This window comes from Nyctibius grandis, chromosome 4 (genome assembly GCF_013368605.1).
Source record: "Nyctibius grandis isolate bNycGra1 chromosome 4, bNycGra1.pri, whole genome shotgun sequence".
NCBI classification, from domain to species: domain Eukaryota; kingdom Metazoa; phylum Chordata; class Aves; order Nyctibiiformes; family Nyctibiidae; genus Nyctibius; species Nyctibius grandis.
Window position 1 is genome coordinate 34,084,038 of NC_090661.1, and position 16,623 is coordinate 34,100,660.

The 16,623-nt window shown below is 38.2% G+C and overlaps 1 protein-coding gene across 1 annotated transcript; it reads left to right on the forward strand.

The window, feature by feature from the left end:
• Window positions 1-1,398: 1,398 nt before the first annotated feature.
• On the forward strand, window positions 1,399-16,049 carry LOC137661738 (serine/arginine-rich splicing factor 5-like). Its single transcript, XM_068397363.1, has 8 exons — window positions 1,399-1,423; window positions 1,619-1,743; window positions 5,253-5,323; window positions 6,102-6,188; window positions 8,498-8,570; window positions 12,411-12,484; window positions 13,449-13,559; window positions 14,529-16,049. The coding sequence occupies exons 1-8, from the start codon at window positions 1,399-1,401 to the stop codon at window positions 14,818-14,820; spliced, it is 858 nt and encodes a 285-aa protein (XP_068253464.1). The 3' UTR covers window positions 14,821-16,049.
• The last annotated feature ends 574 nt before the right edge of the window (window positions 16,050-16,623 follow it).

Sequence of the window (16,623 nt, forward strand, 5' to 3'; positions counted from 1 at the left end):
TTGGTTGCCTTCTGTGATTCTTCTCCCCACCTTGTTTTTCTATAACTAAGAGCTAAAAGTGTTAAACAGCAGTTATGCAGTCTTTTTAATCTGTCACATCTTTGTTGTTCCCAAAATGAGTGCAGTTGCCAGAGTGACTGTTCTTACCGTGCTTTAAAGCACACAGTTACGTAAGTCTGTCCTTCCTCTGCAAAGGCCTGTCTTTCCCTTAATACCCAGTGCTGGCCCTGCTGGTGTTTGTGTGGTAAGGGTGCATGGGTAAAAAAAGTCTGTCGGAAGACTAGCTACTCTGCGAGGGAGCTGAATCAGTCCCCTGAGCTGGATTTTCATGTGGGCATAAAAATGCAAGTGTGGGCACAAAGGAGGTAATGGTTACAAAGGGCAACATAGGCCCTTATAGGAGAAACACAAAACTTTTCACGTGAAAGCGATTAAATACCTATCACCTCAGGTCGTGGTTCGAGGACAGTTCAGTCTAATCTGAGTACGTGCTGTCAGACTTCTGCCTCTCCCCCTTATGAAGCCCTATACCCTGTCTTCCAAAGTTCTGACACTACTCTCATGGCACAGTGAGCCGGAGTAAAGAAGCTAATCAATAGAAACCTGATGGGTAAAGCAGCTCATCAATAGAAACCTAATGGGTATTATCACAGAAGGTAAATCACAGTGATTCAAAATACTGCATCCAAATTGTCTTGAACTGCTTTCACAGCTGATGTCTGTTTACTCTGTCTGCTTTTCAGCCCAGTGTTGTAATATAAGATCACATTGTATTTCCTCTCCTTAGGGCTTGGATTCTTGGTTTTTGTATGACAGCAAGCTGAGCCAAATAACTAATATTTTCCAGTCACAAGAACTTAAAAATTTCTAAATCACATAAACTGAAAAAGTGACATACTCAAGGTAAACAGTGGAGCTTTTGTAAAATATCTCAAATTATGTGTCCTGGATCAGTAGATAGTTTTGAAAATCTGAGTATCTATCTGAAATAGCCTTTGGTTTTGCCATTGTTGAAATCTCATAATAACAAAATGTTTCTTCTTCATAACTTGATAGACTGTTAAAATAAGGTATTTTATGGTTAGTGCAAATCATAATAATTTGATTACTACCATTTATCTTCTGGATGCTAATGTAACTTTTATTGGAGCAATCCTTTCAGGTGAAAGCAAAAGTTGGAGAATGTTTTTATGTTGTTATTCCAGTGATTAGTGGTTAACAGTTCTGTTATTTTTTCTTTTAACTGCTGTTAGCCCAGCAAATCATCTTGGAGCTTGTAGAGTGGGTTTTTTTCGTGCTCTGTGGTACAAAAGCCTTATTAGTCCAGCAACAAACGAAAACATTTCAGATACAAGAAGTCTTTAAGTTCTGTGACTAAAAAGGACAAAGCTGGGAGATATGATCTGTGTAGGTTCTGCTAAGAGTCCGTAAGACAGGATTTTCTCACTTCTCTGGCTATAGAGAAGAATTGGATTTTTAACATATATACCTGGAGGACAATAAAATCAAATCCCACTTAACCAGGATTTCTGAGGTGTAAAAGTGACCTTAATCGCCCTATTTTAAGTTCGTTAATCTGATAAACAGTGCTGTTTTCTTCTTAGCATCAACCCTTAAGATGAGTGCTGCCGTGTCTTTGTTGGACACTTAAGCTCACGCGCTCGGGAACGGGATGTGGAGAAATTCTTCAAAGGATATGGACGCATACGAGAAATCCATCTTAAAAATGGATTTGGATTTGTGGTAAGTAATACCTTGTTTTCCTTCTCTTCCTTGCAGGTACTGGCCTTGCTAGGCTGATGTCAAGGAAGATGCTTAAGAAAGTAATAGTTCCAGTGGGAAATGGAAAATATTATTATACATTTCAGACTACTTTTCAGATGTTGAGGTTACAGTTTTACCTGGTTTTGGCCAGATTTTGCTCAAATCTTGGTAATAGTCTAGCGACATTAAATGCATTGTCTGATCATAGTCCTTCCATGGATTTTAAATTTTATCCCTTATTTCTGAAGACGGTATAAATAACCTGTTATGGCATTACAAAAACTTGACAAAGTCTTGACCTGGAGAAATGTTTATACAGAGTCACCATGTTCCTCTCTCACTCCATCTAGTCAGCTTGGTCATGTCTGAATAATGGCCTGACACAAAAGCAAAGTAATTGGCTAAGACAACAGGTGTAATAGGTGCTTGCTTGTTGGATTTAAGCAGCACAGCTTTTAACTCTTGTGCAGCTGAAGTTAGGCATATTCACTATCAATATATGTTCACGGGGCATATGTGTCTGTCAGACTATTAAATGAAATACACAGTTCATTGGATCTTAGTTTCCTACCACTGCTTTATAGACCTCTGTGCTCCTAAACTGTTGTCCAAATTCTTACAGCTTTACAGGTTCCCACGTTGACTCAGGATCAGCCTGTTTCTTTATTATTTCTAGCTGGTTTGCAACGAGTTCAAACTGGAAAGGTTGATACTGCCCTCGCACTATGGCAGGCTTACATGGCATTTGTTCTGCCAAGATCAATCCCTTGTGTGAAGCTATGGAAAAAGAAAAAAACAAGTTTTGTCTACTTTAGTTTCATGAGAGTATTACTTCTCGCCTCCTGTGTGTGCCGGTTCCTGATTGCCCTGCAGTATGAGCTGCTTCTTGTTGACTGCCAGTAGATAAATACCTGCCTCTTAAAGTCCAGAGGTAAATGGCCGATCTAGACATGAGCCTGAGTTTATTTAGTGCATCCTTTCCAATTGCTGCTATTTCACAATCGCCTTTCCCTGAGCATTCCTCTTCTCTTCTTGGGCAGGGCTGTTGACTCATTCAGGAGCAACTTCTGTTCAACTCCTCTACGTGAGTCAGCCAACCATCCTTCCTCTCTTCTCGAGTTCCTAGGCAGAAGCATTTTCTGTACAAAGCTCACTAATAAGCTTGAATAATTGTCCCATAACTCTGTCTAAAAAATTTAATTGTTCTCATAATGAAGAATTTTTTCCTTACATCTGAACAGTACTTTCCCCCCCCTTTGCCTGTCATCCTGTCACTGTGCACCCACATGAGGAAAGCACTTCCATCATCTCTATAACTGTGTTTTTGATATTGGAAGACTCTGACTAGATCCCCTTTGAGCTGCCTTTTCTTCAGGCTGAACAAACACCGCTCTCAACCTTTCTTTGTGCTCCAACCTTCTGATGACTTTCGGTGGCCCTCTGCTGGTCCCGCTCCACTTTTCAAGGTCTGTCTTGAGCTGGGGAGGCCAAAATGGACAGAGTGTTCCAGGTGTGGCCTAACAAATGCCGAGTAGGGTGGAATAATCACATCCCTTGGTCTGCTGACTGCAGTCTTACTGATGCAGCCCAGGCTGCGGTTTGCTTTCATTGCAGCAAGGCCACGCTGCTGACTCACGCTTAGCTGACGCTCCACAAGGATTTCCGTGTCCTTTTCAGCAGAGCTGCACTCCAGCCACGGAGACCCCAGCCTGTTCTGCTGCTTGTGACTATTCCTGGTGCAGGACTTCACATTTATATTTTTTTAAAACTTGTGATTCCTGTTGGGCTAATCTTTCAGCCTGTCAAGGTGTCTCTGTGTGGTGTTTTTTTCTTTTGGTATATCTATTTCCCCTCCCGCTTTGGTGTCAGCAACAAAATTGGTGAGAGTGCACTCAGTCCTGTCATCCAGATAATTTATAAATACATTGAATAGTAGTATCCTTTGCGGTACCTCATTTGTGGTGGGCTGTCAGTTCATCTTTGGTTTCAGTTATTTAAAATCTGTATTTATAAAACCTCTTACAAAACAAAGTGATTCTGATTGAACATTGTTGTAGTGTTAAAAGCATGTTTCATTGTGCTTGATCAAAATCATTGCTTGATCTTTGTAACTGATTACTTTTACTTAAATTCTGTATATTTCAGTGCAGAATATTTTCAAACTTCACACCATAAAGCTAGTAATTAAAGCTAGATAGACGTGCAGACATTCAGTTTGTTAGAATCTAGCTGAAATCATAGGAGTCGTAGGTGCTAATTATTGATGCTCTTAAATGCTGGGCCTAAATGAATTTTCTCAATATAATCTTTGCACCATCATGCAAGGATGTGTGATGTTTCACTTGGTAGTGAAACAGATTTCAGTGCGGATTGGGGAAGGTTGCTTAAGCCAGTATTGCTTCTGAAAAGCTGTTTAGAGTTATGCAGATGCTTTCTTCAACTTGAGAAGCTGCTGCTTTGTTGTTCATTGCTCTCAAGCTGCAGTTCCACATTTTTTTTTCTCCATCCACACTGTTGGTTCAAGCAGTCCCTACCCAGCTGCTTGTTCTCGCTGCTTTCTTTCTTTCCTTTCTGCCCTTGCCTCACATGGTGTTATCACAGTTGTTCAGCCACATAATGAACCTACCTGGGAAGCTGATCTAGTTGAAAAATAACAGTCTTTTTCACCCCACCTCCTGCACAAAGTGTGCTGTTTTTCGTCTGTATAGGTTTCTTGACCTAGTTTTCTGCAGAGCTGTACAAACAGCTTTGCCAAGAACCAGTGGGCTGGATAGTGGGCAGAGGCTACTCGGGCTGACTAAAGCATCATTGCTGCCAAGAGCAAACCGGCAGATTCTGTTGCAACAGTATAAGGAATTGTATATTATAGCTGACCCAGACCCACAGGTGGCTAGTGCTGAAGAGGGGCTTATGTTTCTTACTACTCTTACACAGGCAGCTTTTTGCAGACTAGTGAGCTGAATTCACTCAGAAAAAAATCAGAGGGCTTTTTTTCTGGTTCACTCTTTCTTTGCCAATTCAGTAAGAATTTAATCAGCCCCAGAACTCTTAAGAGGGTTTTGACAGCTTTCCTGCTTTTGGTTGCAGTTGATCAGCTTGTGCTGTTATGTGGGATTTCCCTGTATGCAGGGCTGTGTTTTAAACTGTATGCCTTGAAGTAATGCCCCCACTGCTCTCCCAAGAAGTATTTTAGATATTTTTGTAATAAACTTGGTCATTTAATTAATTTATTTTATATTAGTCCTGCAAATAGTTATAGTGAAACAACTGAGAGAAGCAAAAGGAATTTGCGGGGTGGAGGGAGAAGAACTGGTCACGAATGGGAACATGTTGGCTTTTCAGTCGCAAATGTACTAGGAATCCACTTCCTTGTTCAAAGTTCTGGCTGATACTTGCTGCAGAAATGCAAAACTTATAAATAAAACATGTTTTCTAGCATTTGAATATACTATGAGGGAAAATATTTTTTATTCCTGTTTTCTTTCTAGGAATTCGAAGACCACAGGGATGCTGATGATGCAATTTATGAACTAAATGGTAAAGAGTTGTGTGATGAAAGGTAAGCTTGATACCATAATTTCCCTTAAGAACAGCAAAAGTGCTTCGCATCCAAATGCAGTGCATTAACTTCTGCTCTGACACATGTTTCTTGTGGCTCTGTGGTAGGATACACCTTCCACAACGTTAGATAAGGAGATTTGCTGGGATCCTGGCTATAGTCATATAAGGCGAAGACAGTTTGGGACTGGAGGAGGGGTGGTTTAGAGCAGGGCTGACTGTTTTCTCCACTTACTTCTCCTTCAAAGCTAATTCAAGGTCTTGTCACTAGAAATATTAGTAAAAGTGAATTGGAGTTACCTATTTGTTATTTATCTGTCTGTTGACTTCAGAAAATAAGTTGATGATAGCCTCTCATAATTTGGAGTGTTTCCCTTCAGTTTGCAGCAATGTGGACTGTAGTCGCTGTATGTTACAGTAATTTTAATTTTGATTGTGGAGGTTGGGTTTTGCTCATTACATTGTTATTATTTTGATATTCTTTTCCCTCTGTGATTACTCTTGGTCTCTGGTTGAGCAAATTTAATTGTTTCAATCTGAATTACATACCCATGACAATTTTCATTTAAGTCTGAGGGAGATGAATGAAACAAGAGAATACCACTGTTCTGGCTCTTTAAGAAATGCCAGTGACTGTTATAAATCATTGCTTGCAAGGGCAAGATAATTCTTGTTCGTGCACATGTGCTTCCAGTTGCAAAAGATTTAAGTCCGTGTCAAATATGTCAAGTTTGTGTCTTATTTTTTGTTTGGTTGTTTTGTTTTGTTCCTATCATAAGGGTTACAATTGAGCCTGCTCGAGCCCGAAGAGGAAGGGGCAGATTCCCACAACGGTTCAGTTATTACCAGTCACAGAGTGGATCTAGGTAGGTGGTCTGGACTCTTGTTTCCTACAAACAGAGTAACTGAAGAACTGTACTGAAATATTGTTTTCTTCTTGTAGTTTGACTTAGGGATCCAGCTCTGTTTCCTTGTATAGCTTCACAAAAGAAGTTTCATGTTCTCAAACCTTGGAGGTCCATTACTATTATTTACCTTCTCTGTCTGAGGAGAGTGTGTATTTTAAAGCAGTTTAACTGGCTCACAGAGGTTTACAAACCTGTTATGAAATGCTTCCTCTCCATGTTGTAGGCACTACATTCCTACTGTTGTGTAAGTGATATGAAGGGAGTAGTGCTGCAGTTGGATTGACTGTTTTTAACACTAAATCAAGAAAAATGCCAGAGCTTTCTCTATTGAGGCTTTGTTGAGCTTACAGGCTAAATAGAATTATTGTAGAGCAATAGTTCAGGGTATTTTCCATCTAACCAAGCTTTCACATTTCCAGTTTTATGGTTATCAGTATGCTTACTTCAGCTCAGCATACGAAAGGAACTGTATTTGAGAAAGAGTGCTAGGGCACAAGATACTAGCATGTGCAGAAGTGTTTAAATACCAATGGACTATGTCTGCTGACCAAGCAGGTGCCTTGCTGAAGGAGAGCCTCTGTCTGACAATGGAAACTGGAAAACAGGACATAGCTCATATCTAGAATATCGATAGTGGACATATATGTGGAGTTGTTCGCTTTCAGTGATTTGAGCCAGTGGTGAACGGTGAACCTTGCACCAACTTGCAGTGGAGTTTGTGAAAGTTCTGCAGATTTGCAGATATTCCACCAAACAACTACACATTACATCTTTGTGCTTTATATCTGCCTGTGTGAAGTAAATATGTATGGAATAATTTACTCTGTAGAAACATTCGTAGCTGTGGCCTATGCAGAGTAGAGTTTGGAAGAAAGATGAAGACTTAACTGATATAAACCTCTGCGTTTGTTTCAAAGTCAGAATTGCTGCCAGTTACAAACCAGTGTATGGAACATCTAATTTGCATATGCAAGTATGCTAATTAGATTATTTTTTCTTTAGTGGCAGTAACCTTGATGCGGTATAATTGGTCCGAGGTCCAGGCTAAAAGTGGAATTTTAAAGTAGGAAATGTGATTGAAGGTCGTGGGCATCTGACGTTGTAGTCATGTTCATGACGTCAGACTGCCGATGCCAGACAGGAAGAGACTGCGGTTTGCAATAATGGAAAAATGAGACTCAGCCTGCCAGTTTTGGGACTCTGGGACCTCTGTTTAAATGCCGGGAAGATCTGGATGTTCTGAAAAAAATTGGGACACTTTGAGGTATGCACTGAAATGAAATTGCCTGTGCTTCAGTGTACAAATCAATACACACAATTTAGGATTGTGTTTCTGTGGGAGGAGAAGATGAGAATAATTTTCTCTAAGGTCAGTGTTCTTGCTTCTTGAATCTTTTTGTAGTAATACAAAGTAGTGCCATTGTTAGAATCCTGCATTACTTATCAAAAGGCTGGCATGCCTTTTTCCATAGTTCTCAGATTCCTTTGGATTCAGAATGACTAGGACTGGGAACAGAAATGACCTGCAAGAGCAGTATTCTTTCCAGATGTCTTACTCTTCTGTATGAACATTTTCAAGCCACGTTTTCATTTCTGAGAGGGTCTTTAATTTTTGGTTAAGTGAAAAACATGGGCTTTCATTCAGGAACTGTAAACTGCCACAGGACAACAGTTACCTAGCTCTCATTTTACTAAAGCAAGAACATTTCTACCCACAAAAATATCTAATATAGGTCATGGTGGCATTTGTAAATATTAACAGGTGATTTGGAATTCAGAAGCATGAACTAAGATGCCTTTCAATTGTGCCTTCTATCTCCCTGACATGACGCAGAATTTATCCTACCAACAAAAAAAAAAAAGAAATTGCCCTTTACATGAATATCCTCCAAAACCGTATGTGTGAGCCAAGCCTGTCAAATACCAAGATTAAACAAATTCTCTTTACATTATTATCATTCTACTAGGCACTTCTACATTCAGTGAATCTAGAGAAAATGGCAACTATATTGACTGACTTGATACAAAGTTCTTCATCAAAATCCTTTTTAATCCCCTTGCAGCAGCTCTGTTCTTGTAGTGGACTCTTAAATATATTCTTGACTAGGGAGATATATTCTTGATTCTAGGGAGAATCAAATCTGCAGTCCAGCAACAAGGAAAATACTTAAGTCTCTTGCAAAATGTAGAAAACATCAGATTTCTTAAGTTCTGAATTCCTTATGCTGGAGACTTTTTCCTGTTTTTTCCCTCTTGAACTCTTCTAGCCGGTATGGACCTCCTATTCGTACTGAACACAGGATCATAGTTGAAAACCTTTCATCCCGTATCAGCTGGCAGGTGAGTTGACATCTTTTCTTTTTTCCACCTTATTTTCCTACCCTGTAAGTAGAATGCTCTCAGCCGAATTTCTTAATAAAGCCATCATAAATATTTAACGTGAATAAAAAATAAGCAAAAAAGCTTCAGTGATTGCTAAAAACTAGCATTCAAACACTTAAAGAAGTCTGGTTTCACAGCTGTGCAAATAGTTCTATAAGTAGATTTTGTAATTGGGAACTGATTCTTGCTTACTTGCGTTTACCAACTGATAAAACTTTCGAAGACTCTAGATGGCTTCTGTATATTGAAGCATAGCATCTGTTCAAACTATAACATCCTTTTGTATTGTCACACCTGGAAGTGCATGCCTTTGTTTTGAGTGAAATTTTTGGTCTTTTCTTACACTTTGCAAAATATTTTTGTGACATGATGCATGATTGAGAAGTCTGGTAATACATCATTAATAAAGGGAATCTTAAGAAAGCTACTGTGTAAAGTATGCTTGCTGCAGATATTTTTTAAAAACCCCAAACTTTCAGTAATTGTCTTTTGAAGCTTTCTTACCACCTTTCTTATTTTTTTCACCTCTTGCTAATGTTTTGCTAATTTTTAGCTGGCTTTTAACAGAATAACCATATAATCAGTTCCTTTAGTTGTGTTCTGCATAGTATACAGTCTATAGAAAGTTTATGTTTTAAGGGCATAGCAACAGATGCTATTTACAAAAGGTGAGTGAACAGTGGAGTTTAGTCTTGTTCATTAACCTTTATATTCTTTGAATAAAGAGACTTTAATTAGTGTACTGAAAGATGCAGTAGAACATGTTGAATGTTCAAAGCCTTGGTCTTGCAGCTCAATCCGCACGAGGAGGCTGTTTGGCTTGCCTGGAGCTCCACTGATGTGTTTCATAAGAGCTTGGGTACGGTCCATGCAGATAAACAAACCTAGCTCAGCTGTTTATCTTCTGCATGACAGGTTCAAAAGGTTCATAACTGTACAGTTGTGTTAATTATTGAAAAAAAAAAACAACTTCTGAGTTGATGTGATGAGCAAGTGGATTTCATCTCAATATCTTATGGGTATGCTATGCAATTATGTATGTGAAGACACTGTTATAAAACACAGCGCTTGGAAATGACAGCAGGGATCAGAGAAGTAAGCTAGAGTGGAGTATTAAGGAGAGCAAATCTTATAATACTGTTTAGTGTTAAATTAATAACTTGAAAAATATTTCTGTAACTTTCTTGTGAATATTTATAATGGCTTTATGTGTACTTACCATTTTAGACTGAAGCCCACCCAATGCAGATTTCTTACTGATGAATCTTTAGGATTCTAATTAAATGTTTCAATGACTTTTAAATATATGATAAGTTAGCATAAGAGTTTTTACTTCTTGATATCGGCCTAAATAGAAATCATTTGAAGCTAAAATCCATATGCAAGCCTCATGTAGTTTTGAAGCTGTACTGCTTTGATGCTGACTGTAGCGTTTTAACTTCTTTTAACTGTGCTACTTACGCAACAGATTAAAATAGCTAATACATTAACAGTAGTGGCATTATTCTTCCTTTCTAATCCCTGAGCTTCTAGCAAGCACTATGGATATGGAACCTTGCTTTAAAATTTACATGCATAATTTCATCTTTGGTATGTGCAGATCCCCATGCTTTGAGAACTTCTGTCTCTTTCAAAAGTTATTGTGTTGGGATATTTTAAAAAAACCCCCACAAATAAAATTTGTATTCAGATCAGTTTCCTCAAATTGTTGACTATTGTTAATAGATAATCTCATATGTCATAGACAAACTGTCAGAATTCTTCTTATTTTAGCAAACATGTATTTCTGCATGTTCAGAGCTTTTCAACCACCATCATTAGTTTTTCAGTATCTGTGAATTTTCAGGCAGTTGGGAAAAGTAGATCTGTGTTACATCAAGATGTAATTTTTAATATGTGTTTTACCTGTTTGTGGTTGCCCTACACCTCATTTTCCTCTGCTGCTAAGGACAACAGGGTATTCTTCTGCTGTTTAAGGTGAACCACAACAGTAAACTTAGGATAAAATTTGACCGTTCCACTGATTTCTGTTAAGTAAAACCAGATAACTTTAAAACATTCCCCTAATAATAGCAAATACTCTGTCGAGCTTTTATAACACATGCACACTTATCTTTTTTGAGCAGTAATTTTGGCATCTTAATCATGTTGACATTACTATTACAAATGATATTTCATTATGATCCCCAAGATTCAGCGTATAGTGTGGCAAGTCTGTGGGGCCCTCAATTTTAACGCCTGAAGTTATTGAATTAGAAAATAATTATGTAGATTAACATTTGCTAACTTCCTTTTGATTTACCAATCTTGGCCTGGTTAAGCTCTCATTGACTTTGAGCAGAGCCAAAATTTTGTTCTTCATCTCTAAATTGGGATAAACATACTCAGGTTGAAGTGTTACTTTTAATGGTACTGTAGGGCCTGTTTTTCATTTGCTATTAAAGTTTCTTTGTGTTAAGCACATGTGAAACAAGGAAAATGTATACTAGTTTGTATATGTCAGCTTTTAAAATAAAGCTATTGAATTTTAATTAAAACATTAGATAAAACTAAACCTTCTTATATTCTGTGGCAAATGTTCTGAAGTTTTTCTTGGCTTTTTGTTTTGTAGTCTTTTCTTCCTTAAGCACATTTCTAACCAAGTGCGTTTTAAACCTCTTCTAACAACCTTGATTTGGTTAACCCTTTTTTTTTTCTTGTGTGGAGGAAAAAGAACCAAAGATTTGGGGGTTTTCTAGTGGCTGAAATTCTAGGGTTTGGCCTGTACTGAATTTTCCTTTTGGTTCCTATGACACTCCTGTTTTTTGGCAATCTAGATCTTGGTTTGCCTGGGTTTGATCTCGATTGGCTAGCACAGATCATCCTCGGGTTCTTTAGCCACTTCTGGAGACTATGTCCAGTGCTTTCAGGGCCTCTGGTACCTCCGTGAAGCATATTGCTATGAGCCATCACTCTGCCTTTCTCATGTAAGAGTTCCTCTTGGCCAGCTAGGTATTGGACAAGCAACTCTTTGCTTAAGGTACCTTCTTATATCATCTGCCGCTTGTGGCATGTTGCGGTGAGTAGTCTGGGATTATAAAATACCAGATACTGTTTGGTAAAAGTACTGTTTTAACTTATACAAATGTTTAGCTTTTTAGTGACCTTTTACATTATTTGTTTGTACTTTATCCTATTGCTGAGCAAGTAATTTTACAGTGTCTGCGTCTTTAGCCTCTATTAAGTTAAATACAAGGGTGTCTATTGACGTGGCACTGTAGTGTGACAGATATTCAAGTGAAATATAAGAAAATGTTTTCCCTTTGTAAAATTATTAATTATATAGTAATTACACCTATTTGCTTTTAATTTTGCTGTGAAGTTGGGGGAGGTGAGCATATGGAATGAATTTGGCTACATATATCAGATGGTCATTTAACTGGGGTATTAATGCTTATAGTCAGTCATGAAAATTTGCATTTAATACTACATTGCTTTTCATCTGGTATAGTTCTGATTTCTGTGCGTATGTTGGTATTTTAAGTATTGCATTGTGTTTTCGTAACAGCTGGTTTGGGGATGCAGGATTATTTTAAAAGCAATATTTTACTCACTGTAGTTGAAAAAGTGAGGGATTCTTTCTATATGCAACTGCTATTATATAGGCTGAGTTTCAGAAATGTTTTTCTAAATTATATGTATTTACAGAAAAACACAAAAACATTAAGCAGTTTTAGCAGAGAAAGTTTTAGGGGGGTATTACTGCTAGCTGACTCATTTGTGTCCTGTTTAAGGCTGAAATGTTAACTTTTGCTGCAGGACTTGAAAGATGTTATGAGAAAGGCAGGGGAGGTCACCTATGTGGATGCACACAGAAACAACAGGAATGAAGGGTAAGTTAATTTTGTGTCTAAATCTGTATGATAACCGAAACTGTTACAGGCAAGATTATCCTTGTAATAGAAATGAAACATAAATCTATGGTGTGGCTTAGATGCTGAAATTCCTCAAATTAAAAAAAAAAAAATTATGCCAGTGAGTAGTAGTTCAGAAGTGGTATTGAACTCAGTCTCTCCTCTCCTCCATGAAAACAATGTCAAGACAGACAGAAGGGGAAGGGAGAAAACCTTTCAACGGTTGGGTTCTGTGTCTTTAACTTCGAGTTATTTATATGTAATCGTATAATAATTTATGATCTAATTCTGACTCCTGAGGCTAAAATACCTCCTGTCTGTGGCTTCTTTGCACTGGTTCAACAGACAAAGTCATGGGAAATGAACATAACCAATTTCCATAGGGAATAGCGAGGTGCCTGCTGTCCGTTCTTAATTCTGCAGACTACAGAGGTCCTGCATGACAAAGCAGGAGAGAGGGAAGTGTGAATAGTGTGTCTTTGCTGGCAAGACTGCTCTAGGGCCACTGCAAGCAAATGCAACTTAGACTTTTTTTGAGGGGAAAACAAGATTAAAAAAACAAAGAGGGAATTTTTATGTTCACTGTTAAAAATCTAAATAGGGCAGGCGAGTCTGCAAGTTTATTTTGTTTCTTGGAAAGCTTTAGAATGCAATTTAGTGGAGGACTAAAAGATATTTCGTCAGCTGATGCAGGTTTGCGTAGCTTCTTGGATTTTGTCCATCTCATTGCAGATGAGAGTTTTGGGAAGGTTTAAGAAAATGTGAAAGGTATGGATGGCTAGGACTGTTAGTGTCATATTTTCCTGTTAACCAAGTTAAAAATTAGCTTTCAGAAGATAAAACATCAAGCTGTGAATCAGCAGATTGAAATAGGCCCAAACTTGTTCTTGCTTTTTCGGTTTCTGTGAGACTTTTTTTTTTGGTCTTTCCTGGTGGTATACAGGGTTGTAGAATTTGCGTCGTATAGTGATATGAAGAGTGCACTGGAAAAATTGGATGGCACTGAGCTGAATGGACGCAGAATTAAACTGACTGAAGATCACAGAAGGCATAGGTATGTCACCTGACCTGATAAAATTCTGCTGAGGGCATGGATTTGGGTAGTATTGATGCCAAAGTTTTATTACCTAATTCTTTGGCCCCAAGCTAAATATCACCTCACAGAACTGCTTTCTATCAGTGTAAAAAGATTTAGATAAGAACTAACTTGCTGAAAATAAGGTAAATAGAACACTTTTGGATGAGAGTAAGGGGAATTTATTTTTTTAAAAGCTAAAACTCAATAGTTAAATGAAAGGACTTTTTAAAAAAAATGAATTTTGTTATTAACATAATTTGAATTTAATGGAAAGCTGTTTCACAGTCCTGTGAAATGTCTCTCAGAGTTGTGAAAGCCAACCTTTTCATGAGAATAAAAGAAAAACAGTTAGCTTGCTTGCATTTTTCCTAAAGTAGTTCTGCCATTTAGTCATTAGAAAAAAGTTTGCTGCAGCTCTTTCATTGTCTGTCTTAAAAATAAATCAGTTCCTTTTCATGAAGAAAGAGACACATAACTAGAGAAGGTGGTAAACTCTTGGGCCTTAAAGTGTGCTGGTGTTCCATGCCTTTAGAGACTTTTTTAGCATCTTGAAGGAAAACCTAACTAATTTACATGGATGTTTCTAGAGAGAATAAATACCACAGGTATGAATTTTCATTTCTGTGCTTTTCTTGATAAATGGCTAAAAAATTGTTTGTCTGCTCCCAGGGAGGAGGGATGAGGGGGAAAGGCATCTTTTATCAGGCAGTTCATATTTTGCCAAGCTAGCAGAGAATGTCAAGGCTAGCAGTTCCTGCTATCCTTGGCCTAAGAAGATATTATGATGGACCATAACAGAAATCTAGCAGCGTTCTGAAATAACAGAATGCTGCACGTAGTGCATTCAGATGGATGCGCTGTGCATACAAACTAGTTGAGAATTTAAATGGAGTATTTTACATTTAGTAGGAGGTGAGACTACAGCTGTTAATTGTGTTTCTCTAGAAGCAGATCCCGATCAAGGAGTTACTCAAGATCTCGCAGCAGGTCCAGGTCTACGGGATCTTCCAGATCGGACAGCCGGTCCAGGTCCAGGTCAAGATCAAGGTCCAGGTCCAGGTCCAGGTCTCGCTCTCGATCCCGGTCCCGATCTCGGTCTCGTTCTCGCAGTCGTACACCTAAAAAGAGTTACTCCCAGAAGAGCCACCGCTCCAGCTTGCTAGCTTCTTCCCCATCTCCCTCCTCTTCTAAAAGAAAATCTCGTTCTAGGTCGAGCTCTGCTCATAGCCGTAGTTAACCTGCTCTTAGAGATGTATTAATGCATTTAATTTGATTCAAGTTTCTTGAAGACTTGAGACAAATTATATATGAGAACTGAGAGGGGAAGAGTTAACATGATGAAAGGGTAACCTCCTCTTACATTGCCAAAGTGCCTGTCATCAAATAGGCCATCTCTGTGAGGAGGGGCTGTCAGCTTTCTCCTTTCAGTGAAGTCTGGAGTGGGAAGTCTTTCTTATTTTTTTCCCCGCTATTAGTAAATGTTTCTATCATAGATATATTATGTACACATAATGCGCAGGTAATGGGATGAGACAATATGCTGCTTTCTCCCTCTCTTACCCCCACTTTCCCTCCACCTCCACGGCCTTTGAATTCCAAAATACTATGTTAGCTTCTGTCCTTGTTATTAAGTCTGAGAACAGGAAGTATGGATTTTATTCCTTTAAGGTTCTGTGGCTCCTTTTATGTGTGAGAATGAATGGACCAGCTGAATTTAGTTTAGGGTTCACTTTTCTTCCCTGTTGCTTGGCTTAACAGGCTGTTTTAAGTTCCAGCTTTAAATGACCTTGATAATACGCTTAATTTGCAACAGACTTTCAGGAATACACATTGGTCAGTTGAGTATTGCTCATTTGGATAGTGAATCGATACAATGTTAACCAGTAACGAAAGCTGCAATTTCCTGTTAAAATGAGACATACCATCCAGTTGTCAGGATTGTTGGGGATCCATTATACTAATTTTCCAGTAATTCACTAGTATGTGGTATTGTATGTAGGGGCCTTATTTGACAGGTGACTCCATAAAACTGCACAGAAATGTCAATATGCATGTCCATGTTTTTGATGTTTATAAAAAGTGACATAGATTTCGTACCCAAAAGTATGATACTGAGTAATGTGTGTATGACTAGCAATAGTCTTGATGGAAAGGAAGGTTATTTTAGTAAATGGCAGCAGCAAAAAATCCCAGGAAAAGTATAGTCAGTTGTGACAGAAAAAGTTAATCATGTTAAAGCATAAAGAAGATAATTTCTTTAAATCTCCTGAATGCACAGTTGTTTTGATTAATAGAAATTTCCACTGCAAATACCGTTCGTTCTTATAATTCTGAGTTAGATTTTTTTTTTAACTTCTGTATTGTTAAAGAAGGGAGACATTTTTGGAAAAATATGTAAATTAATCCAAAGTCTTACGTGTGTTTAAATGTATCGTTCCTAATAAAATAAAACCTTTTTCTGGCTTACCTTGCAGTTTTGTTTAGTAATGTTACTGTTGCTGTTGTTCACTTCATACAGTCTTGCAAACATGATCACAAGGAAATTTATTTGAAGGTATATCCGTATGGAGGCAAGCAAAATGTAAACTAGAAACCAGTTATGACGTGTAAGTAACCAGATGCTGACTGACAGGAGGACAGGATAGGATTTTACCATCATGGCCATTAGTGGCTGTTTGCATGGGTGGCAAATACTCTTTCTGCAGTCCTTGCAGGCAGATTTGTGTGACACTTCCTTGTCCACCAGTTCAACAGAAGAACCAACAACCAAATGTCTACAGGTGTTGGAATCTTCCTATAGGTAAAATCATTTGTCACTTTTGAAATAGGGTTCCAGAGATTCTTACATTGCCCACGCTACTTCTGTGCATCTAAGGCTTCAAGGCTGACACCCTTTTTAGAGCAAGTTACTGCTAATCATGTTCTTTGCACGTTTCACTTGATGTGAGAATGTGCTAGCAGTTCAGAAAGAACACAAGGAAGAAATAGAAATGATTTTGTAGAGGAATCTTACTAGATACGACTGTTGGGAAAGCTGGGG